This window comes from Acinonyx jubatus, chromosome B2 (assembly GCF_027475565.1).
Source record: "Acinonyx jubatus isolate Ajub_Pintada_27869175 chromosome B2, VMU_Ajub_asm_v1.0, whole genome shotgun sequence".
Classification (NCBI taxonomy): Eukaryota; Metazoa; Chordata; class Mammalia; order Carnivora; family Felidae; genus Acinonyx; species Acinonyx jubatus.
Window position 1 is genome coordinate 84,368,893 of NC_069385.1, and position 25,482 is coordinate 84,394,374.

At 38.5% G+C, this 25,482-nt stretch overlaps 1 protein-coding gene across 3 annotated transcripts; it reads right to left on the bottom strand.

Moving 5' to 3' along the window:
• Positions 1-1,746: 1,746 nt before the first annotated feature.
• MTO1 (mitochondrial tRNA translation optimization 1) lies at positions 1,747-25,072 on the bottom strand. 3 transcript variants are annotated; one of them, XM_015078206.3, is made up of 12 exons: positions 24,738-25,071; positions 21,342-21,541; positions 21,144-21,261; positions 18,979-19,268; positions 16,800-16,912; positions 16,522-16,712; positions 16,155-16,285; positions 15,008-15,212; positions 14,757-14,928; positions 9,697-9,815; positions 6,211-6,371; positions 1,747-4,425 (listed from the first exon to the last, which is right to left on the bottom strand). In XM_015078206.3, the coding sequence occupies exons 1-12, from the start codon at positions 24,952-24,954 to the stop codon at positions 4,264-4,266; spliced, it is 2,079 nt and encodes a 692-aa protein (XP_014933692.2). In that variant the 5' UTR covers positions 24,955-25,071; the 3' UTR covers positions 1,747-4,263. The 3 variants fall into 3 exon arrangements, with proteins under 3 accessions (XP_014933692.2, XP_014933693.2, XP_014933695.2); XM_015078207.3 differs by having other exon boundaries at positions 4,286-4,425; positions 6,211-6,342; positions 24,738-25,072; XM_015078209.3 differs by lacking the exons at positions 1,747-4,425; positions 9,697-9,815 and having other exon boundaries at positions 6,228-6,371; positions 24,738-25,072.
• Between the last annotated feature and the right edge of the window lie 410 nt (positions 25,073-25,482).

The following is a 25,482-nucleotide window of genomic DNA, read 5'->3' on the forward strand; positions in this document are numbered from 1 at the left end:
CCAACAGTGCATAAGGGTTTAAATTTCTCCACAGGCTTGCCAAGGCTTGTTTTCTGTTTATCTGGTAATAGCCAGCCTGTTAGGTGCAAGATGGCATCTCACTGTGAATTTCATTTGCATTTTCTTGATGACTAGTAATGCCGTGCAACATCTTTTCACATGGCTATTGGCCATTTATATATATTTTGGGGAGAAATATTCAAGCCCTTTGCCCATTTTTTAATTGGGTTATTTGGGGGTTTTGCTGTTGTTGAGCTGTAGTTGTCTTTTAAATATTCTGAATATTAACCCGTTATTAGATATAGTATTCTTCCATTCTATGGGTTGCCTTTTCACTGTTGTGTCCCTCGCCTCTTACATTAGGAAGTACTAAATATCTGCTTCATAAATAAAATGAGTATCATAAAAATAAGTCTCACTTTCATATTAGGAGCAGGAAAACACAGTACAGGAAGGTAGGGAGGAAATGAAGCTGAAGAGAATGTGAAGACAGGAGTTACGGAGACAGGCAAACATAAAAGTATATAGTTCTTAATATTTATGTCATAAATATTTTTATCCCATTTAATTATTCACTTTAAGTTTTAGTTTTGTCACCCACTGCCTTTAGTAATAGTCATTCATTCATTCATTCATTCAAAAAAGCATGTATGTCCTGAGTGTCTACAACTATGGCATTGCAAGCATTCAAGAGGTTTATATTTTAAGAGGGTAAGCCAGGGGCGCCTGGGTGGCGCAGTCGGTTAAGTGTCTGACTTCAGCCAGGTCACGATCTCACGGTCCGTGAGTTCGAGCCCCGCGTCAGGCTCTGGGCTGATGGCTCAGAGCCTGGAGCCTGTTTCCGATTCTGTGTCTCCCTCTCTCTCTCTGCCCCTCCCCCATTCATGCTCTCTCTCTGTCCCAAAAATAAATAAACGTTGAAAAAAAAAATTTAAAAAAAAGAGGGTAAGCCAGATATTGCAAATTAAGGTGGAATTAAATAAATGCAATAATAAAAGTGTTGTGAAGAGGGAGCCTAAGAGGAACGGGTGATTTTCACTATGTGCCCTCCAGCATAAGCACCTCTGCCAGCTCAGGATGATCTAATCTCTGTCGGCTTAACCGACTGGGCCACCCAGGCACCCCAAGTGAGGTAATTTTGTAGAAGTTAACACATTTTAAATTACAGATTTAAAGAGGTTTCACATCCTAAACCAAATGGCAGAACCTAAAACAAATGTCAGGGGCACCTGGGTGGCTCAGTCACTTAACCATCCAACTTCAGCCTGGGTCATGATCTCATGGTTTGTGAGTTTGACCCCCCCATTGAACTCTGTGCTGACAGCTCAGAGCCTAGAGACTGCTTCAGATTCTGTGTCTCTCTCTCTCAAAAATAAACATTAAAAAAAAAAAAAAAAAGGTTTTCTGTCAAACATTTTTTCAGTGAGAGTCACTATTGTGATGGATTTGCATTATAAAAAATTTGAATTTCCTAGTATGTGTAGTGTCACTAGGCCCAAATTACAGCTATCAAGAACCTTCCACAGCATTTAAGAACTTTCTATTTCCTCAAGATAAATTTTTGTTATATTCCATTCATTAGGCACCCCATTTACTGCTTTTACTCTTGTCTTTAACCAGAAAAAAGTTTTAAAACAGCAATTTCCCTTCTAGTGCTAAACAGGTAGTGTAAGATGCCTTCTTTTTCTTAATGTTTATTTTTTTTTGAGAGAGGGAGAGAGACAGAGCATGAGCGGGGGAGGGGCAGAGAGAGGTAGACACAAAATCTGAAGGAGGCTCCAGGCTCTGAGCTGTCAGCACAAGGCCCAACATGGCTCGAACTTGTGAACCACGAGATCCAGACTTGAGGTGAAATTGGCCACTTAACTGCCTGAGCCACCCAGATGCCCCTACCTTCTTTTTAAAATATAGTATTATGAACAGTGTTGCCTCTGTAAGAATTATGCCCAGGAATAACCATAACTAAAGTAAAAGTTAACCATTTTGAAATTACTAAATCAAATATCAAAAAGAATTTATCATTGCTAAATGATCATTACAAATACTTTTCACCTGCTACTGATATTGACTACTTTAATGGAAAAACTAAAATTAGATGAAACAGGGGCGCCTGGGTGGCTCAGTCGGTTGAGCGTCCAATTTCGGCTTGGGTCATGATCTCGCGGTTTGTGAGTTCGAGCCCCATGTCAGTCTCTGTGCTGACCGCTCAGAGCCTGGAGCCTGCTTCAGATTCTGTGTCTCCTCTCTCTGCCCATCCCCCGCTTGTGCTGTCTCTGTCTCTCAAAAATAAATAAATACATGTAAAAAAAAATTAAAAAATAAAATTAGATGAAACAAATCCATGAAAACTGAGCTATATCTGAGCAGCTATACAGCATTATAGCAACAAAATATTTGGCTGCCTCACACTCAGGCTTAACAAATAGATCTGTTGTTAACAACTCAGGCAACAACAGATGTTGGCGAGGATGTGGAGAAAGAGGATCTCTTTTGCACTGCTGGTGGGAATGCAAACTGGTGCAGCCCCTCTGGAAAACAGTGTGGAGGTTCCTCAAAAGGTTAAAAATAGAACTACCCTACGACCCAGCAACTGCACTACTAAGTATTTATCTGAGGGATGTAGGTATGCTGTTTCGAAGAGGTACATGCACCCCCATGTTTATAGCAGCACTATTGCCAATAGCCAAAGTATGGAAAGAGCCCAAATGTCCATCGATGGACGAATGGATAAAGAAGATGTGGTATATATATACAATGGAGTATTGCTCGGCAATCAAAAAGACTGAAATCTTGCCATTTGCAACTACATGGATGGAAGTGAAATTAGAGAAAGACAAATATATGACTTCACTCATATGAGGACTTTAAGACAGAACAAATGAACACAAGGGAAGGGAAGCAAAAATAATATAAAAACAGGGAGGGGGACAAAACATGAGACTCTTAAATACGGAGAACAAACAGGGTTACTGGAGAGGTTGTGGGAGGGGGGGATGGGCTAAATGGGTAAGGGGCATTACGGAATCTACTCCTGAAATCACTGTTGCACTATATGCTAACTTGGATGTAAATTTAAAAAATAAAAATAAAAATACATAAATAAATAAACACACAAACACACACACACACACACACACACACACAAACCCCACAAAAAAACAAATAGATCTGTAGCCAGAGTGACTTCAGGGCCCTTGATACTGTCTTAAGTATCTTCTTTGGCCTGAAGGTGACATGGGAGCTTCTCTCTTGATTGATACCAGAGATGTGAGTTAGCATTTCCAGGGACAAGCAAGGCTCTCTGGCCCACTTGTCTGCATTCATCTTCTAGTCTACCTAGAAGGGTCGAGGTGTCTGAGTCAGCCAGCCAAAGGGCCCAGGTGGTCCTCCCACCCTAAACCCTATTACAACACAGAATTGAAGTACTGAAGAGGAAGAAGAGTGCCAGCACCATTCCAGTTTTTCTGTCAATTCTGACTTTAAAACAGGGAAACACTAGTCATGAGTTACTATGGATTATGTCTTCAGTGTTAAGAAATCATGCCATAACAGTTTCATAAGAAAATACTGTATGATATGAAGTAACTACCTTTATTTTCCCTTTAACCAGGTTGCCAAAAACTTTTCCATATTGTGGATCAAAGGAAACTATGATCATTTCTGATCTAGTTTACAGGATATTCATTGATGTTCAAAGATAATTACTGGTGAGGATTTCCTGGAGAAGTGTAGGAATCTTAGAAGTCAACTTTCACCCTACATACTACATTTTTAAATGTTGGAAATCAACTGGCTAATTCTAGATGATTTTGTATAGTTTCAAATCTGAAGCCCTAAGAATTTGAGGGCTTTGAAATTGCCTCCTTATCCAAGCAAAAGACTACTAACTTTCAAAACAGGTTGAAACATAAGACTTTTACTTTGGTAACATTTAATGGACAAAGTCTTTATGAGTAAGCAAATCTGCAAGCTGAAGTTTTTTTTTCTGGCTTAGTTGTGGATCCACTATGATCTCTGTTTGATGAATACTCCCGTTACATTAATATGCTCACTGTATTAGAGCACCTAAGATGAAGAGTATAAATGAAGACTTTATAACTTTCTCAGATAAAGAAGCACAGTTATTATAATCTTTGCCCTCTTCATAAATTAATCATAAATCCATAATAACCTAAGGTTATTTTAACAGGTGCTAAAACCAAAATACAGTACTTATCTCCTCTCTCTGCTCGTACTATTTAAAAGTCTTCTATGAATACAAAGCTATAACTGTCTTTCTTCCAGTTTGTCTGTCTCGCATAAGTATTGGTCAGTGTTGGGCAATTCATCCATAGCCGCCTGTCTCTGCTGAGTGGTCTTCACAAATCGGAGCAGATTGATGATGGCAGCAGGTGTCACTCCAGGTATACGACTAGCAGCCCCAATCTAAGAATTAAAACCATAAGAGATATATGTAAGTGCTGAATCACTAAATTCTACTCCTGAAACTACTACTACACTGTATGTTAACTAACTTAAATTTAAATAAAAACTTGGAAGAAAAAAATAATAAAACCATAAGATAAACATAAGTGAGCTATGTCAAAATCAAATTTGTTTTACTCCTAATAACAATCTGTATATTATAGTTTATAAAATATTTTAAAAACTATTATCTTAATGTATCTTCAAAATAACTATAAAGTAGGTAAAGGGAATGTGATTATTATTAATACCTTCATTTTACAAATTAGGGAAAATGAGGCTCAGAGAAGTTCAAGTGACTTGTCTAAGAGCACATGACTAATAGATGGTTAGACTACCTACATTTTATTTTCATTAAACTAATGTAACCTCCTCAGCCATGTGTTGGACAGCACCCTATAATCTCATTAATATTTCTGTGGTATATTTTTATAGTGAAATGTATGAATATTCACTCGAAGTGGTATAAAGACTAAATAATCTCATGTCAGTTCAGGTCAAGTTTGATACCAGGTTTGTCTATAACAAACACTTGTCAGAGCTTTTTGTATCCTAGAATTGTGGATAAGGGATGTGAACTCCAATGACCTGTTCTGTCCAATTGAACTTTCTGTGATAATGGAAATTTTCCATAACATTTGCACTGTAACAATGTACTGTCCAATACGGTAGCCACTAGCCATACGTGGCTACTGAGCACCTGAAACATGGTTAGTATGACTAAAGAGTTGAATTCTGAGTTTTATTTCATTTTAATTAATGTAAATGGTCACATTTAGCTAGTGGCTATCATATTGGGCAGTGCAGCCTATGACTACCCATAAAAACCCAAGATGAATAGGATATACAGAGTTATAAAATTTAAGGCCTATTTGCTTGGTTTCCATGATGACTATTGCTAAGAATACCATGTTTATATTGACGGAATCACTCCTCCCTTTAAAAATATTTCTTTTTAAAATTGTTTTACAGGTCATATTTTTCTTAAATGCCTTTTACTTTATGAATCACCACTAAAAAGAGCCACCGCCCATTAAACTATGATACACCATCCATTTTTAAGATACAACTCAGTTTCAGAAATGTTAAATGTGCATCTCAGAATCAATAAATATAGCACTGTCAGTGTAGACCCTGACGCGGGGCTCAAACTCACCAACTGTGAGATCATGACCTGCGCCAAAATCAAGAGTCAGACACTTAACAGACTGAGCCACCCAGGCACCTCCTAAATATTTGTCATTAGAAGTCTAATACTGTATAGTATACAATAAAGTTTTTAATTTGTTCACAGATGTTTACACACACACACACACGCACACACACACACACTTAGGCTGAAGCATGGGGTGAGGGACCTCTTTGGCTCCCCTCTAACCTCCTAGTAAGCCAACACTATGGATCTCCTATGGAGGATTCTGAGCGGTGATTTGAAAACCACTCACATGTATTATATTTTAACCTAATGTGGTTTCTTTTATGTCATGAGTTATGGGTTAGCACATGTTTGGGACTAGAGAATAATTTTAATCAACCTAATTCTTCTAGTTATTTATTTAGACTGTTTTTTCATCTCTCAAAAACATACCAACATCTGTCATACAAAGAAATGTCCTAAGAGGTTAGATTTTTTAATGATGAAATAAAGTATTAATTATGTGTATTAATTATGTGATCACTGTAAATCCAGGTTTAAAAAAAATTAAAGCACTAGTTCTTTATCCTATCCACTGCCTGGTTTCTTACCGTCTCTGGGCGACTGAAATGTAGCTTCTCTCGAACTTCATAAGACAAAGACACATCTCTGAGAGTCAAATAATCTAAGTCTTTTGGCAGTTGGAGAGCTTCTTCTTGCTGAACTTCCTTTATTTGTTGTTGCTGATGGAACAACACTGATTCATAAATGGCTGGTAAACAGAATTAATTATGTTATGATTTATGATACTCCTATTAACAACTTAGGTTTTTAATGTTTATTTATTTTTGAGAGAGAGAGAGAGTGTATGAGTGGGGAAAGGGTGGAGAGAGAGGGAGACACAGAATCCAAAGCAGGCTCCAGGCTCTGAGCTGTCAGCAGAGCCCGACTTGGGGCTTGAACTCATGAACCGTGAGATCATGACCTGAGCTGAAGTCGGACGCTCAACTGACTGAGCCACCAAGGTGCCCCAACAACTGTGTTTTTATAGCTTTTTACAATTTACAAAAAAACTTCTGAATCTCTCATTCAACACTTTTTTCCAACACCACAAGGTAAGTGGGGTAAGCGTACCCTTTTCCAGATGAGGAAATTGAGGATAAATCAGAGGGAGTATCTTGCATAGCAACTACAACATTCTGTCTGGTAGTTTATTGCATGCCCTTTCATCTCAAAAATTTGGAAAATTAAGGGGCACCTACGTATCTCAGTCAGTAGAACATGTGACTCTTTTTTTTTTACAGAGAGAGAGAGAGACTGGGAGAATCTTAAGCAGGCTCCACACCCAGCACAGAGTCCAACACAGGGCTCAATCTCACAACCTTGAAATCATGACCTGAGCCAAAATCAAGAGTCAGATGCTTAACTGAGCCACCCAGGTGTCCTGAGCATGTGACTCTTGATCTCAGGGTTGTGAGTTCAAGCCCCATGTTGGGTATAGAGATTACTTAAACATTAAAAGCAAAATCTGGAAAATTAAAAATAGAAGATACTGCTTTTCCACTCAGTGCAAATTTTCCCTCTCAGTGCAAACCCTCAATGGACTATGGCTTTGAATTTTGAGCCCTAAAGACAACCTGTTTCCCTAAGAAAATGGTTTTCAGAATTATGTCCATATCAAGCTGTAATTTTTAAAAGTGGGGTTTTTTACATGTAAAACAATTTAAGGTTTTTATTAAGAAATGAAGTTGGATAATTTAGCAATTATTTTGTGAAGCATTCTGTTCTTAGAAAAATAAACTCAAAACCTGTTTCAAAATCTAAATTGAGGTGGTCATTCTATCCTGTAAGAAAGCTGGCTTTCCCTAAGATGTTTTGATAATATCTGCTTCTATCACTTGATTAGCAGTCAGGAAAATCTCAGCTATGAGCCTGGCTCTATCAATGAACCTGACTATGGGTACATCATTATCCTTCTGGGCCTTAGCTTCTTTATCCACAAATTATAAGGGCTGACCCAGATGCTTTGCCACTCACCAACTGTGTGATCTTAGGCAGGTTACCACTATTTGTAAAATTAAGACAATAATGCTAATACCTATCCTTCACGGGACAATTCTTTTTCTTTCTTTCTTTTTTTTAATGTTTATTTTTGAGAGAGAGAGAGAAAGAGAGAGCATGAGTGGGGGGAGGTGCAGAGAGAGAGGGAGACACAGAATCCGAAGCAGGCTCCAGGTTCTGAGCTGTCAGCACAGAGCCCGACATGGGCTTGCAACCACAAGCTATGAGATCATGGACCTGAGCCAAAGGTGGATGCTTAACCCACTGAGCCACCCAGGCGCCCCCACAGGACAATTCTAAATACCAAACAAAATACTGCATGTAAAGGGCTTAATACAACATCATAATATGACAAATTAGCACAAAAAACTGTCATACAAATATATTACACATAAATAGACCTTTACAGAGGATCATGGGATATAAGTGAGGGAATGTATATGTTAAAGGTATATTTACTTAAACTTTCAAATCTATATATAATAAAACATGAGAAAGAATACAAAGAAGAATCTGAAACTGATTTCTGCCATTATGAAACTTGCTATCTGGTACACAGGGTCCATGTAGTGATTTGAGAACCACTGATATATCTTATATTTTAACCTAATGTTTCTATTGAGCCATGGATATAGAGTCTTTATATGTGCCAGAGTCTTTAAAAACCAAGGCAAAACAGTAGCTACTTCATGGCTGAAGTCAGGGTTTTCTATGAACAAGTTAACGATAATTATTCTGGATTATTCTAACTCAAACCTGATGATTTATGGAACAAAGTAAAGTTGCAAACCAAGTTTAAAATACAGAATTTAATCACCTGTCCCCAGGTGATAACATCCTGAATGTTCAATTAAGTAATTTTTACTTCATAGAGAAATCATGAAGTTGAAATAAAAGTACATTATTTTCACACATCAGTGTACATCAGTGTACTGCTAGTGTCTTGTCATTTGCAGTTTTGATGAATTTCCCATTGTTGCCAGACTTTGGTTAACTTGCATGGTGGGATGGTAGGTAGCACTTGGGTCATCCTATATGCACAGCCAAAACATAGCAAAGTGGTAGATCTCTCTGGAACTAAAAGAAAATGCCATCGATACAAGGAATGCAGCATTCTTACCACCTTGGCTGGTCCCCAAAGAATTTAAAGTGCTTTCCTATTTGAACAGTACATCATTATCCACCTTTTCCTACTGTTCTCCCTATCTCTTTCACTTCCCTGCCTTTTTCTCCACATAATTTTCCACCCCAGGGAAAAACATCTATCAAAACGCAGAAGCTGATGTTCTCAGTATTTTTATGTTTGAAATTTTTCATAATGTAAAACTTAAAAAAATACAGTGCAACTACCAAGTTATCTGTAGCTTTGATGGTCAGTATGAGAGCACGATATGTGTCATAATGTACAGGGGCAGGCTCTGATTTCTTTGCCTGATACAAAATAAGTATTTGTTAATGGTAGAGTATTCCAGTATATAATCAAAGCCAAAGACACTATTATTTTTCTCATTATTAGAATATCAGAGGGGAAAAATGTAAAAAGGAAGTTTAAGGGACACTTGAAATGTACTCACAAACTACCTAGGGATACTGTTAAAATGCAGTGCTGGGCGCCTCCGTGGCTCAGTCAGTTAAGCGTCTGACTCTTGGTTTCACCTCAGGTCATGATCTCATGGTCATGAGTTTGAGCCCAGAGAATCCCTGCTTAGGATTCTCTCTTTCCCTCTCTCTCTGCCCCTCCCCTGCTCACTCTTTGTCTCTCTCTCAAAATAAATAAACTTAAAAAAAATGCAAATGTGTTTACTCAATTAGGTCCTAGGTAGAGTGTGAGATTCTGTATTCCTAACAAGCTCCTCTGTGTTGCAATGCTGCTAGGCTGGGAACGCCACTTTGACTAGCAGAGAGCCTAAGACTATGCTGGTTCTATGGTAACAATGCCTCCTCTTAGAGCTGTTTCTTAATGGAGCTGATTTCCATAAATTGCACAAATGGAAAAGAGAACACATAGGCATGTTAAGTAAAAAATTATTTTCTACCTTCTATTTTCAGTCTTTCAGCTAGTTCTCTACATGTAATGTACTTCTTCAAGGGCGCTGGAACAGCTGTGGCTAATAACTTCATGTCAACTTCCTCATACTTCAGAACATCTAGAGCTCTGCAAATACACAAAAGTTTCATTAAGATAGGAGTCCCCACCCCAAAAAAATAGGGGTCCATATCATGTAAGCCAGATTAAGAACAAGATTCCTTGGAAATAATGCCAAATCTCTGAATTAATACTATTTTCAAAAGATACTCTGGGGTGCCTGGGTGGCTTAGTGGGTAAGCGTTGACTTTGGCTCAGGTCATGATCTCACAGCTTGTGGGTTTGAGCCCCACATCAGGCTCTGTGCTGACAGCTCAGAGCCTGAAGCCCACTTTCAATTCTGTGTCTCCCTCTTTATCTGCCCCTCCCCTGCTCATGTTGTGTCTCTGTCTCTCAAAAATAAACATTAAAAAATTTAATAGTAAAAAAGAGATACTCCTAATTCTTTCCAAGTACAGTCACCAAATGCAGTGACATCTGCAACACAGTAGAACCTCAGTAAGACTAGTGTGCATTCTCCCGTTCTCTTCTTTATCATGAGAAATAAGTTGTTGGTAAAGATTGCAATCCTATCATCCATTTGTCCTCCCTTTCTTGTAAAGACAAAATATCCTCTGATAGCAAGGATTTGACTGAATTCTCTAAGAATTTGTGTCCTGTGAGTCATCATCTTGCATGCCCGAAATCAGCTGAAGACCTCTTTCTTGCTTTTGCAGAACTCTCCAAGTAAGAACAAAAGGCCCTGTGTGTATGTTTTAGTCTCTCCAAATAAACTGATGACAAAATGATAGTCGAGGGCTTTTCTAATAAATAAGGGTTCCTAAGTATTCTTCCAGTTGGGTGTATTCTAATTTTGTATAATCTCCATTTCAATTTCTACTGATTAAGAACTTTAGGCAGCTAATTCTCAGTTCTACTTTCACTATGAGCTCTGGATAGACTAAGTCCTCCTGGGCCAAAGCAAGGGGAGAGGACAGCGATATATGCAGCTAACAGAGATGACTACTAAAGTTCCCAGGCATCTTTCATAGCTCACCAAGAGAACATGCCTAAGGATAAATGCTGACAGGTACTTCAGGTGAGATTTGCAATAACTTCATTCATCGACACTTATTAAGATACAACTAGAGAGAGAAACTTCAGGTATGTTTCATCTCCAGAAGTTCTGGTGTTCCTTAGGCCAATTTAATCCCTTTTATACTGATCTCAGATTCCTTCTTGGTATCACCCACCCCCATCTCCTTGCCCTCCCTTAACGTGGTGTGAACTAGACCAATTGTTGCTCTGTTAATTATTACTAACTTCATTTACATGTGGCTTTTTGGTTATAATTCATTTAAATGGTTATTGCCAGGGCAACTAAAAGCAGTACATAATGAGTTCCATTGTTGCCAAGACCTTAGTTCTGCTTGGTTGAACTATGACACTGCCCTAGGCTCACCTCATTCCTGTGCTCCCAAGACTGCAAAATTTTCTGCAGTTTACTTCTCATTTTGTTTGGTTGTCACAAGATTCACCGATCTGTACAATTTCCCTACATTTACTGTCTTAATTCATTTTGCTTCTATTTACTAATTTTGATCTTCCCTCCAATAGATTGCGTCTTTGATAAATTCTGTCCATCTCAAACCAATTAAATTATCAAGTCAACAAAAAGTCAGATCTGTCCATCCAAGGGTCCCAAGTCTTCCGAGGCCTCCCAGCCAACCTTCTTTACTGTTTATTCTATTGCCACAGTCATGCATTATCACCCTTTGCAGATGGATGCTTGACTCATTTCTTCCTCAGATGGCCTGCTCTAGGAATGTCCAGAAATTCTGGGCAGCTCTGCTGTGCTCCCAGAGACAAATTAGGTCAATTAATTACAAAGGCCTCATCTCATAAGCTACCATGAAACCATAAAACCCTAAGCTCCCAAAGGAAAACAGCTGAATTGTCTTTTAAACTACAGAACATACTGGAACACACCTAATGACTAACCAAAAAAAGCATTATCTTGGAATCTAGCAGGATGGTGATCTCAAAGAATAGCCCTTGACTGTCCAACTTAATATTTTTTCAAAAAATAATTTATTTACAAGCCTTGGAGCTGTTCTCAGATCCAACCTTTAAGACCTGCTTTGAACCAAACATAAGCCTCAAGAGTTCAGAGCTCTGACACAGAAAGGACAAGTTATCACACCTCAACAGAACGTAAGAGACACTCTGACACATCAGTGTATTTCCCTATAATCCTGGCAGGAAATGTGTGTGTAGTTATTTGTGTATCTCTTCAAAGTCTGGTTCAACTTGTGTTTAGCACAGAGCCTAGCATGTACACAGTAAATGCAATAAGTGTATTTTGACCAATTTTCTATCTCTCTAGCTTTATATATCTAGGCATTGACAAACTGAGTTCATTTAGGGAGGCTGAATGCTAGACTAAATATTCTGCTGAAATCAAATGGTGGCGGGCAGGGGACGCCTGGGTAGCTCAGTTTGTTAAGGGTCCGACTTTGGCTCAGGTCATGATCTCACAGTTTGTGGTCCGAGCCCCATGTCAGGCTCTGTGCTGACAGCTCAGATTCTGTGTCTCCCTCTGTCTCTGCCCCTCCTCCACTGACACTCTGTCTCTGTCTCTCAAAAATAAATAAGCATTAAAAAAAATTAAAACAAAAAGCAAATGTGGGGACTGAGACTCTAGTTTCTCCTGAAGGGAAAGATAACCTGAATTAAAAAGAAAAGCATTTGGCTAAATTATTGTTTTTTTAATCACCTTAATAAAATGGCTACTCTTGGGATTAGTTTGGTGAGGATGTAAAATTGATAGCCTTTTCATTCATATTTTTATTCATTGATTAGCTTTTAGACTGTGTTAGAAACACTCTGCTTGCAATGTTACCTCAATACACATTGGTCACGTTTAATGCAAATTCTAATTATATAAATTTGAAATAGTGCAACATTTGTCAAAAAAAAGCATGATGTTATATATTTGTTGCACAAAATTTAAAATAGTGTGAACCTTCCTAAATTTAAACAAATACCTGAAATACCAAGTGGATTATAAACGATGTTTATACAACTGCCATCTCCCAGTGCCACTTAGCTGGTAAATAAATCTATCCACCATCCTCATTTGTCAATCAGGCTGTCGTTCCTGTGACTAAGATTCCCTAGTTTGGGTGACTACTATGCAGGTTCTTTAATACTTATCATCACTATAATTAAAAATCTGCTTAATATCCTCTATTATCCACCAGTGCTCTGGGAAATTCCTGTGAAAATGAATACCGGGGAACAGAAGTTATAAATGATAAGACACCATGATGAGATGAAAGCCAAACACGGACACGTTATGCCAGGCTATTAATCAACGTGAGAGCACTAGAAGATTAGAGATAATAAAAAGCAGCATTAAAATAGGTATACCTTTAAGTTCACAAAATCCCTCACAAGGAAAACAAACTTAAAAAAAAACAAACAAAAGGAAAAGTATATTGGACTCATAGCTGCAAGATAATGCCACCATATTTGCTTCTGAGCTACAATGATTTTACATTTCTGCCTTCTGGGAACCTCCCCACCTGAATTAGCATACTTTTTTTTTTTTTTTTTTTTTTTACTAAAAAAAGTTTTTTTTAATGTTTATTTTTGAGAGAGAGAGAGACAGCGCGAGCAGAAGAAGGGCAGAGAGAGAGGGAGACACAGGATCTGAAACAGGCTCCAGGCTCTGAGCTGTCAGCATAGAGTCCAATGTGGGGCTCAAACCCACAGACTGTGAGATCATGACCTGAGCCGAAGTTGGACACCTAACCAACTCAGCCACCCAGGCGCCCTAGCATACATTTTTTTTAATGGAAAAATGAGTGGTGAAATATGCAGATTTTGAACTGTGTAAGGTCCTTAGGAATATATCTATGAAGCAAAAGCTCTATATTAATGTCCTTTAGACTCAGAGTCCATATAACCAAAATGATGAAAGGACAAAAAAAATCCCCCTAAAATGTAGCATGGGATTGTTCAAGTGAGTCTACAGAATTTAAAATACTCCACTTGGAATGCAAGCTGGTGCAGCCACCCTGGAAAACAGTATGGAGGTTCCTCAAAAAACTAAAAATAGAAGTACCCTACAACCCAGCAATTGCACTACTAGGCATTTATCCATGGGATACAGGTGTGCTGTTTCGAAGGGACACATGCACCCCCATGTTTATAACAGCACTATCAACAATAGCCAAAGTAGTGGAAAGAGCCCAAATGTCCATCGATGGATGAATGGATAAAGAAGATGTGGTATATATATACAATAGAGTATCGCTCGGCAATCAAAAAGAATGAAATCCTGCCATTTGCAACTATGTGGATGGAACCGGAGGGTATTATGCTAAGTGAAATTAGTCAGAGAAAGACAAAAATCATATGACTTCACTCATATGAGGACTTTAAGAGACAAAACAGATGAACATAAGGGAAGGGAAACAAAAATAATATAAAAACAGGGAGGGGGACAAAACAGAAGAAACTCATAAATACGGAGAATAAACTGAGGGTTCCTGGAGGGGTTGTGGGAGGGGGGATGGGCTAAATGGGTAAGGGGCACTAAGGAATCTACTCCTGAAATCATTGTTGCACTATATGCTAACTAATTTGGATGTAAATTTAAAAAAATAAAAAATAAAATTAAAAAAAAATAATAAAATACTCTGCTTAATCAGAGGTTTCTAATTGTTCCATACTTATAGAAGAATGCAGATTAACTATATTTCTTGGTGTGTACCCTCTAAATCTTAGGAAAGCCAGAACTCAATGGGAACCACAGAAATATTATATTAAAAATGAAAAAAATAATTTAGAAGCATACATATTTTTAATACTGAATAAAGAGATAAGTTACATCTAAATGATTCTGAGAAGAAGCCATGTTCATTAAAATGTTCATTTAAAATAGGGAATCCACAGGTAATGTTTCTCTGAAACAATCTCACTTTTCTGTAAAAAGTAAGAAAAGTCTATATTAAAAGTGCATACCTGAGAGGCAGACTTTTACCAATACTTATAGAAGCCTCTGGAATTAACTTTTTCCATTTAGAACTTGAAAACTCAATGGATTTTAGCACAGAAATGCCTTCTTCCAAAGAAGACTTCATCCAAGAAGCTCTTTCATATCGTTGTTGGGACACACAGCCAACTTCCTCATACCCTAAAAGAAGGGGAAAGAATATAATGAGAGAGGTTTTACAGAAGAGTAAATATGGTTGCAGGACTCAGTGAAGAGATACCTCGGAACGTGAGCCTGCTGTCGGCGTTATCAGGGCGCAGTGACAAACGGAACTCTGCTCGGCTCGTGAACATGCGGTATGGTTCGTTGGTACCCAGTGTGGTGAGGTCATCAATCAAGACTCCTATGTAGCCTTCTGTTCGGCTAATGACAAAAGGAGGCTTGCGTTTGACCCGAAGACTTGCATTGATTCCAGCTATCACACCCTACAAGAGGACTGAAATGTTTAAAAGGCCATTATGAACCAAACAACGAGCTACCCTATTCAGAACACTATCTGGAAAAAACAGCACGGGATAGTAAGAAAGCAAGCACTGCCCTGAAGCGATAGAATAGAGAAAGAAAATGTGATCCTTATTCAAAACCAGAATACAGGTAATGTACCGCTTTAGAATGCTATATTTCATTGTTTTCAAAAATATTTAACATTCCTGATAAGCCTCAGGTGGGCTAATATATTGTTTTAAATCCACCCATAAAGCTCTTCTAGCCTTTTCCCACTTACAAGTAAAAATAACATAACTTCTCACTTAAAAGGAGTATGTTAATTTTCAATAATGTTATGTAAGAAGAACTAAATTTTGTTTATAAAAAAATTTCAGGGGCGGCTGCCTGGCTCAGTCAGTACAGCGTGCGACTCTTGATCTCAGGGATGTAAGTTCAAGCTCCAGGTTGTAGAGATTAGTCAAAAATAAAATCTTTAAAAACAAAGTCAGAAAAAATCTAATCAAATATGGTATCAGACCTGGGAGCTCAAAATGAGAATTAAAACCAAAAGTGTTTGGCACAGCATAAGGAATACAGTCAATGATATTGTAACAGCTATGTAATGGGACAGCTGGTAGCTACATTTGTGGTGAACACAGCATAACGTATATACCTATCAAATCATTCAGTTGTACATTTGAACTAATGTAACATTTGTGTCAACCGTACTCAAATAAAAAATTAAACAAAAACAAAAAACAAAACCCACAAGTGTTTTCAAAATAGTAGCCATCCCTGTATACCCTGAAACAGAAGTAAGTCTTCAACTACAATGTATGAGTTGTATAAGATCTATATAGTTATCATAACAGATGCTTAAAGGAGAAACACCAGTTAAATAGTCCTTTTGTGTTTGTAACAATATTTGAACAACGTCTTACTTGAGCTGCAGCTTCCTCATAACCAGTAGTGCCATTTATCTGGCCAGCAAAGAAGAGCCGTTGCACCAAATGAGTCTCAAGAGAAGGAGTGATCTGACGGGGGTCTAAATAATCATACTGAACACCATAACCTGACCAAAGAATAAATGATATAAAATAAGTAAAAACAGAGCTGGATTTGCCTCAAAGTAGAGATGCAAAGATGATCACTAAATGCTGTTGAAAAACAAAGAGTATATTTTAAATGCATAGGTGTTGGGCTTTGTCTTCTGAGGCTCTAAGCAACCATGACTATAGCTAAGACCTCTTCACTATCTATTAATGCGATGCTGAGTTGATACTGAAGGGCAGCTGTGATTCTCTTTACCTGGCTGAATCATTTTAGCTTTCTCCAAGCCTTTGATGCATGTGATCATTTTCTCCTGTAATTCAGCTGGTAGCGTCACAGATAACCCTTGGGGGTAGATGAGGTCAGAATCCATTCCTTCAGGTTCCAACCAAACCTGATGAAGACGGTTTGGAAAACGCAAAACCTTTGATTCAATGGATGGACAGTATCTAGAAAAAGACAATGAAATTCAAAAATTTAATGAAGCAAACAAAAGAAGGTTGATGTCACTCCTTAAAGTAATGTTCTGTCCTTACCGGGGTCCTCTTGTAGTTTCCTTAATGTGACTATTAAGGTGAAGGTTCTCAAGGACAATCTCATCCACTTTGGGGTTGGTGTGAGTCAAGTAACATGGCAGCTGATCTTCTGGCTAAAATATAGGAAGTACTTAAAACACTGTTTTGCTTCTTTACGAGTTTATCTTTTCCTTAAATAAATTACACACATGATATGCACTTAATTTTACAAACATTAAACCTATGCATAATGCTGAGCACTATTTAGGGAGTATTCTTGCCAAAAAAACCCCAAAAGGTGAACCTAAATTTAAACAAGCCTCCAAATCCACCAGTTTACAGGAAATATAGAAGACAGAAGAACCTATTTAAGGTACCAGAAGGATGAAATCAGAGAAATCCAGAATGTGGGAAATTCTAGAGAACAGATGGCTCAGTTTCTTCCACATATAAATGTGAAGAAGAAAAAAAAAAAACTGGGGGAAACTGTTATAAGGCATATCGTCCAACTCAGTGTATGGTCCTTATTTGGTCCTTGTTTGATAGGTATGATAATGGTATTGCGGTTGGTTTTTACAAAGTTCTCATCTGTTAAAAACATATACCAAAGTATTTATAAGTGATATCTGGTACCAAAGCTTTAAAACCTAGTAAGAAGAAAAGTGTTAAAGAAAGATGAAACAAGAATGCCAGAAAATGTTACTTGTTGAAGCTGACTGATGGACACAGAAATTATACTGTTTTTTTTACTTTCTATAAACTTGAAAATTTATAATAAACAGATTAAGTGTGTGTGTGTGTGTGTATATATATATATATATATATATATATACATATATATATATTTATACTAAGAAAGTTGCATCACAATTTACATTTTACCAAAGCAAAAATGTAAGTGACTTGCTCAAGACAGTGGAATATTTGGAGCCACTTATTAATAAAACACTTACCAGAAACTAGGACCATCAATTATTAGTCCTCAATTCTAAATACACAATGTTTTTTTAATTCCAAAGACAGGCAAAAAGTATCCTGTACTCTTCAAAAATACCAGTATCATGAAAAACTGAGGAACTGTTCCAGATAAAGAGAAATGACAATTAAATGTAATACGTGATCCTGGATTGGAAAAAAAGGGTTGCTATAAAGAAGAATATTGGGATAATCAGAAAAATCTGACTATGAACTTTATATTAGATAACAGCAATGTATCAATGTTAAATTCCCCAAATTTCATTACTACAATGAGGTTATATAAGAGCATGTAATTGTGCTTAGTTGAAATACATACTGAAGTATTTAGAAGTAAAGAGTCATGATCTCTGCAACTCACCCTCAAATGTTTTGGGGAAAAAAAAGAATAAGAATAAATGTGTGTAAGGTACCTGGGTGGCTTAGTCAGTTAAGCATTTGACTCTTGGTTTTGGCTCAGGTCATGATCTCATGGTTTGTGAGTTCGAGGCCTGCATCGGGCTCTGCACAGAGAGCAGAGAGCTTACTTGGGATTTCTCTCTCTCTCTTCCTCTCTCTGCCCCTCCCTGCACGTGCGCACACGCACTCTCTTTCTCTCTCAAAATAAATAAAATTCAAAAAAAGAATAAATGTGTATATTACTGTTTTATAGATTAAATATATGTATCTATATATTTCTGTATATAGAAAGATAAATATGGTAAAATATTAACAATGGGTGAATTTCAGTGGTTTACAGGAGTTTGTTTTAATGGTCTTGCAATTTTTACATAGGTCTGAAAGTGTTTCAAAAAATTTTAAATAGGCAAAATTATTGAAGAGATGAAACTTAACAACTTATTGGGAAACACCCAGTTAGCCAAATTAGCTAATCCTTTTAAAGATCATTATTTTGCACCCTAAGTAATAGTATAGTATATACTATAGTATATACTATAATATAGTATATATAGTAATATAAAGTAATATAAAGTGAATTGTGAAGAGTAGAAAGAAGGAAGGGAAGAAGAGAGAAAGAAGGAGGGAGGGATGGAAGGAAGGAAGGGAGGGAGGAAGGGAGGGACAGAGGGAAGAGGGAAGAAAGAAAGGAAGGAAGGGAAGGGAAGTGAGGAAGGGAGGGAGGGAGGAGGGAAGGTGGAAGAAAGGGAAGAAGGAAGGAAGGGTTATATCCTGCTGTGAATGGCCACTGTCAGCTGTAAAGTTAGATTTTCTTAAATTATCTTACCTTAATCCACACTGTCTCACTGATAAAACTGAATGGTATGGATGGATTATCTGGTGTCTGCTTGTTTAGAATGCTGAAATTAATGGACTCTTTGGCAATTCGGGGTGGAGTCCCAGTCTTCAGTCTTCCCACCACAAACCCCAACTTCTCCAGAGTGTGAGCCAACCCTACGGAAGGCTGATCCCCTAAACGTCCTGCTGGATGCATTTCTAATCCAATTATAATCACGCCTCTCAAGAACGTCCCAGTAGTCAGAACCACGCTCTCTGCATGTACTGTGCTTCCATCCGCTAAAGGTTAAGAAAGAGTAAAAAGCGTGCCCTGTTATCAAGGATCAAATTGAAACGTGACTATTTTAAATTAGAATTACAGGGAGGGGCTCCTGGGTGGCTCATAGGTTAAGTGTCAGACTCTTGATTTCCACTCAGGTCATGCATGATCTCATGGCATGGGATCTTGGGGATCGAGACCCTCAAGGGGCTCAATGCTGAGCCCAGAGTCCTCCCTCTCTGCTCCTCCCCCACTCATGCACACACTCATGCACACACTCATGCAAGCATGTGCATGCTGTCTCTCTCTCAAAATAAACAAACATAAAAAAAAAGAACTACAGGGACTCCTGGGTGGATCAGTTGGTTGAGTGTCCAACTCTTGGTTTTGGCTCAGGTCACAATCTTGCAGTTTGTGGGTTTGAACCCCACATAGGGTTTCCAGCTGATGGTGTGGAGCCTGCTTGGGGCTCTTTCACCTCTCTCTGTCCCTCCCCCACTCATGGGACTGAAGTCCCAAGGAACATGGGATGATGTAACACAGCAAAGTAGTAAAAAGAAGGCTCAAAATGACATTTGTGCAGAAGGCCCAGAGAGCAATTGCCCTGATTATAGCAGATGGGTTGTAGGGGGCTGGGGAAGTTGATGTCTCTGGGAGGGAAGAATCAAAGAAAAAACAGAATTGACAGATTACTTGACGATTGAGAAATGACAGTTTTTTCCTAATGAAAAAGCTGAACAAGTACACAATTAAAATAAGCAAACAAAAAATAAAGCAAATATTAATCCAAAGCAAAGCAAAGAGGTATATGAAAGGAAACAAACATAATACACTACTTAGCTCTACAATGAATATTTAAAAAATCATAACAATATAAACATAGTATCAACCAAATTTATGGCATAACTAATTAGAAGGATTGAGGGAAGGAAAATAGGGGATTAAAGAGAACTGCTATAAAAAAGGTTAATAGATAACATCTAATACTGATAATTTAGGGAGTACAAATATAAGAATACTATTTAGAAATATGTAAATACATAGAAACAAAACTGCAGTAGTTAATCTGTAAAGGGAGATGATTATAGAGATAATTATTTTTCCATACAAACTTTCAAATTCAATTTGATTTTTGTAAAAACTATGTGCATGTATTATCTTAATGAAAAATTAATTTATAACTCCTGGGGCACCTGGAAGGCTCAGCTGGTTAAGCGTCTGACTTTGGCTTAGGTCATGATCTTGTGGTCTGTGGGTTCGAGCCCCATATTGGGCTCTGTGCTGACAGCTCAGAGCCTGGAGCCTGCTTCAGATTCTGTGTCTTCCTTCCTCTCTGCCCCTCCCCTGTTCACACTATCTCTCTCCCTCTCAAAAATAAATAAACATTAAAAAATATTTTAAAAAATTTGTAACTCCTTTAAATAAAAAACATAAGTATAGTAACATTGTAAAATACTAATTAAAAAAATTTAAAGCAAGAACTAGGAAAAATAGAGGCACTTGGCTGACTCAGTTGATAAACATGTGGCTCTTGATCTTGAGGTTGTGAGTTCGAGCCCCACGTTCGAGCCCCATGTAGAGATTACATAAAAATAAAATCTTTAAAAAGAAAAAAAAAAAGAACTAGGAAAAATAAAAATTACAACAGAAGGACCAGGAGAAAAACACATGTATGTAGGCTATAAAGTCTTACTAAGATGGTATAAATGAGCCCAGAATTTGACTAAGCTTCATGAAGGTCAAGATGAAAGGAGGAATATAATTTTTTACATAGTTTTCCTCTAGGAAAATATAATAATTTCCTAGAATAAGCAAAACATCTCCATGCTCTGCTCTAAAATTGTTTTTTCACATGGAGTTTGACACTGTTATTATCATCTATCACCAGTACAAACCTAAAACCACGCCACTGACACGGCATTTCCCAGTGTACTCAGGCTCTGGTTCTGTAAGAATAAGATCTTCTACAGCTCCCTCCTGAACAGTAAGCAGTGGTGTATTTAGGATTTCTTTCTGCCAAAAGAGAATGCAAGTTGAAGCATAACAGTTAAATAATCACTACAGTCTCTCCTGTTTTGATGCCCCATTCTCACCTGCATGTTCTGCTTATAGAGTTTCCTATCAATCTGAGCTCTCAAACCCCAAACAGCTGGTCCCTTACGCCGGTTTAATACTTTGTAATGTACACCAGACTGGTCACAGATTCGAGAACAAAGCCCATCCAAGGCATCAACTTCCCTCATTAAGTGCCCTTTGCCAATGCCACCAAAGGAAGGATTACAGGACATCTGACCTAAAGAGAACAGACCAAATAAATATATGAACATGTGTACATAGTGAGTTTAATAGAGAAATGTCTGTACAAGTGACTAGAATCATCTCATATGATAGATTAAAAAAAACCCAACAACCCTGAAACAAACACTAGAAAGGAACTTAGAAAATCCCAATGGGATGCAAAAGTTATTCAGGGCATCCTGGAAGACAAACCATTGACTATAGTTTCTTTTAAATCTTTTCCTTGACACATTTTTACTAGTTCATTAGGTTGCCTTTTCCTTTAAAATGTGGTTTTGAAATCCTCACTTCATGAAACCTTCCCAAATCCAGCATACTTTTGAGAAGTCCCTTGGCACTAATTCCCTGTTATAATGAATTATGTCTTCCATAAATGCCATCTGCTGTTTCCTTTTTGCTTATTTTGCAGAAATGATTAAATTATATGAGCTTCCTGAAAGTAGAAACCATACTTTAATCCTTCCCCTTAAATTCCCCTAGTCTGATTTGCAAGTCTAAACTCATAAGGTTTCCTCAAAGGTTTTTAGGGGAGGTGGAGGAGTAGGGAAGTGATCTCAACATCTGTAGGTCTATTGCAGCCACCACCAAGCCGTCTACAAGTTTTTATAGTCTCCATAAGCAGGCTGAATAGCGCTGTGACTAGGAGTTTGGGTCAGGAATGAGTGAAAGGGATCTGGCTCAGTTCCTAGATCTACCACTTATAAGCTCTGTCATTTTGGGGGCGCCTGAGTGGCTCAGTTGGTTAAGTGTCTAACTTCGGCCCAGGTCATTATCTTGCAGTCTGTGAGTTTGAGCCCGACATTGGGCTCTGTGCCAATTTTTGGATTCTGTCTCCCTCTGTCTCTGCCTCTCTCCCTCTCACAGTCTGTTATCTCTCTCTGTCAAAAATAAATAAATAAACACTATAAGTTCTGTCATTTTGGCAAGTTATCTAATTTTCTCTACCTCAGTTCCCTCCTGTAAAAAACAGAGATGATAGCTACAGTAGATTATTTCCCCCCCCCAACTTTGATTCACAATTTTATTTAGGTAAACGCTCTGCTATGAGGCTTTGTGCTCAGGGAGTGTGACCTAAACTCAGTAGGAATAAATCTTTAATGATCTAAGTAATCCTGTTTCTACTTGCCAGTGTTTGGGTTAAGAGTGGGAAATAAGTCACAAGGGATGAACTATTGGGGATGAAGTCTCTAGAAACGGGATTTATTTTCCTCTTTAAAGAGATACAGGAGTAGCGGAGGGTGCCTGAGTGACTCAGCTGGTTGAGCGTCCCACTCTTGATTTTGGCTCAGGTCACGATCCCAGGGACGTGGGATCAAGCCCCGTGTTGGGCTCCACACTGAGTGTGGAGTCTGCTTGAGATTCTCTCTCTCTCTCTCTCTCTCTCTCTCTCTCCCTGTACCCCTCTCCCCAGCTCACACTCTCTCTCTACAATAAAAAAAGGGGTGCCTGGGTGGCTCAGTCAGTTAAGCGTCCAACTTTGGCTCAGGTCATAATCTCACCGTTAGTGACTTTGAGCCCTACATGGAGCTCATTGCTGTCAGCAAAAAAGCCCGTTTCAGATCCTCTGTCTCCCTCTCTATCGCTCTCAAAAAAAAACCACTTTAAAATAAATAAATGAGGGGTGCCTGGGTGGCTCAGTTGGTTAAGCGTCCAACTTCAGCTCAGGTCATGATCTCACAGGTCATGAGGTCAAACCCGCATCGGGCTCTGTGCTGACAGCTCAGAGCCTGAAGCTTGCTTCAGATTCTGTGTCTCCCTCTCTCTCTGTTTCTCTCCCGCTCGAACTCTCTCTCACTTTCAAAAATAAAGATTAAAAGAAAAAAAATAAATAAACAGGCACACAAGAGCACAAGACTTTTCCATTGTGAAATGCAAAAATAGTTTTCCAAAAAGTATTATTTTCCAGGTTAGTAGAAAATAAAAGACTTTCTGCCTCTAACTTCCTTAATTGGCAGATAGACTAAATCACATCACGACAATTCTTGTACTCTGCATTCTTACATCAGTTGAACCTTCTAAGTCAAAGCTATCTTTCTGAGGCCAAGTAGAAATATTTAAGATGCTCCACTATATTAAATTACCTTAAAAATGAGAATTTGATTTAAAGACAGATTTGCGATCCACTAAGCTCATCTATAAGAATTATTATCTCTGAAATGTATTTATTTAAAAAGAAAATGGATTGTATTGTATTGTATTGGTAAAATAATATGAATATGGGTTTGGATAAGAATCCCTTTATCCCTCACAGAACTACATTACTCATATTTTATGGTCATCTTAGTTCAATAATACTTTTCATTAGAGTTTTGAATTATTATTGAAAGGCAGTATCCAGTCATTATTTTTTTTAAATGTAAACAACACTGAAATATATCATAAGCAAAGTATAATCTTTTGGGTAATCTTATCAACCCTCTCTAAAAGAATCACTGTTAACAGTGTATGTTTCTCCCCACTTACCAGCTGAATGGTAATTTTTAAAAAGTACTTCAGTATACAAATATGTGACTTATTCACAATTTTTGCAAAACACAGTTAATATTTCAAGTACTGTTCACTCTTAAGCAAAATGCAGGAGGTAAAAATAGGCATGCATAATTTACAGAATGATGTTTTAGCTAGCATCTATTATGGTGCTAGAGAGAGGTCTTGCTTTAAATTATAGCTGCCCACCCATTGCCTGTTAAATGTGAAAAAAGCACTGCCAGTTCCTGAGCACAAAATTAGAGGACCAACGCCTAGCAGAGATATAGAATGCAATAAAAAGTATCATCCTTCTTCAAAAGGGCTTCACAAAATCTCGGGAAAAACACAACTGTCGTTTAATAAGTAATTCCTAATAAATGTTAATTCACTCTTTTCCCAAAGCCACAAGCTAGCAAAAGGTAAATGGCAAAAAGGAAATAGGAAGCTATCAGCTTGTATTCTTAAATTTCCCCCCTTTCCCAAGGCACGGCCCCCAACTCCACCTCCACCAACTAACTACTTCGGTGAGCAGCAGCGCAATCCGTGGTCCAAAGAACAGCCCAGTCCAGGGTTCTGGGAAACTCAAATCAGGATAAAACCACAGATACTAGGATTCTCGCTAGCTCTGAGAGAGGGAAGAGTCTGCCCATCCGGGAAAGGGTGAAGGGGCATATTGGAAGCTTGCGTCCTGGGCCATCCCCCACTCGACCCGCGCTCCTCACCGATCGTGTCCACGCGGTGGGTGAGTAGCAGGGTCCGGGAGCCGCAACGAGCAGCAGCGGCGGCTGCCTCGGTCCCGGCATGTCCTCCGCCGATGACTATCACGTCAAACTTCGTAGCCAAGGGCGCCGCGCTGTCACCGCTGAACCGGGCCAACGTAACACGCTTTTTGGTGAGGGAAGCCGCGACCCAGAGACCGCAATTTCGGAGAGAAAACATGGCTGGAGAAAGGCCGAGTGTGACTCTAAACCTGACACGAGCTAGGCGCAAAAATTTAGGGTACGAGGGAAAGTCTGCAGGACGCAGCCATCTTTGTTCTGATGTCAGAGCGTCGCAGTCCACGTTCAGCGTCTGCGCTGATTGGGGCTTTGGCGGGACTTTAAAGGCGAAGCGAGACCGGGTTAACAGTGCAGGTGGCACGACCAGTGTGAGCCTGGTTTCGTGGTCCATGCAGGCTTTTGATCACCAATGGCTATGAATTGGTGGTTCCTACGTGGTCGTTTTTGTCTTTTCTGGAGAGTGGCAGCTCTAATCGCCAGGTGGTCACCTACAGTGATTTTGATCAGTTTGCCTTATAAGATTTTGAATTTTCTGATATACTATCACCTGGACTTCTGTTTGATATTATAGAGTAGTCTCTGATAAGAGTAGATTCGAAAGCAGTTAAAATATATTTGTGGATGAAAGATTCATGATGGCTAAATAGGGGAATGGAATGGTTGAAGGTTAAATGGCCAGCCTTTTGGA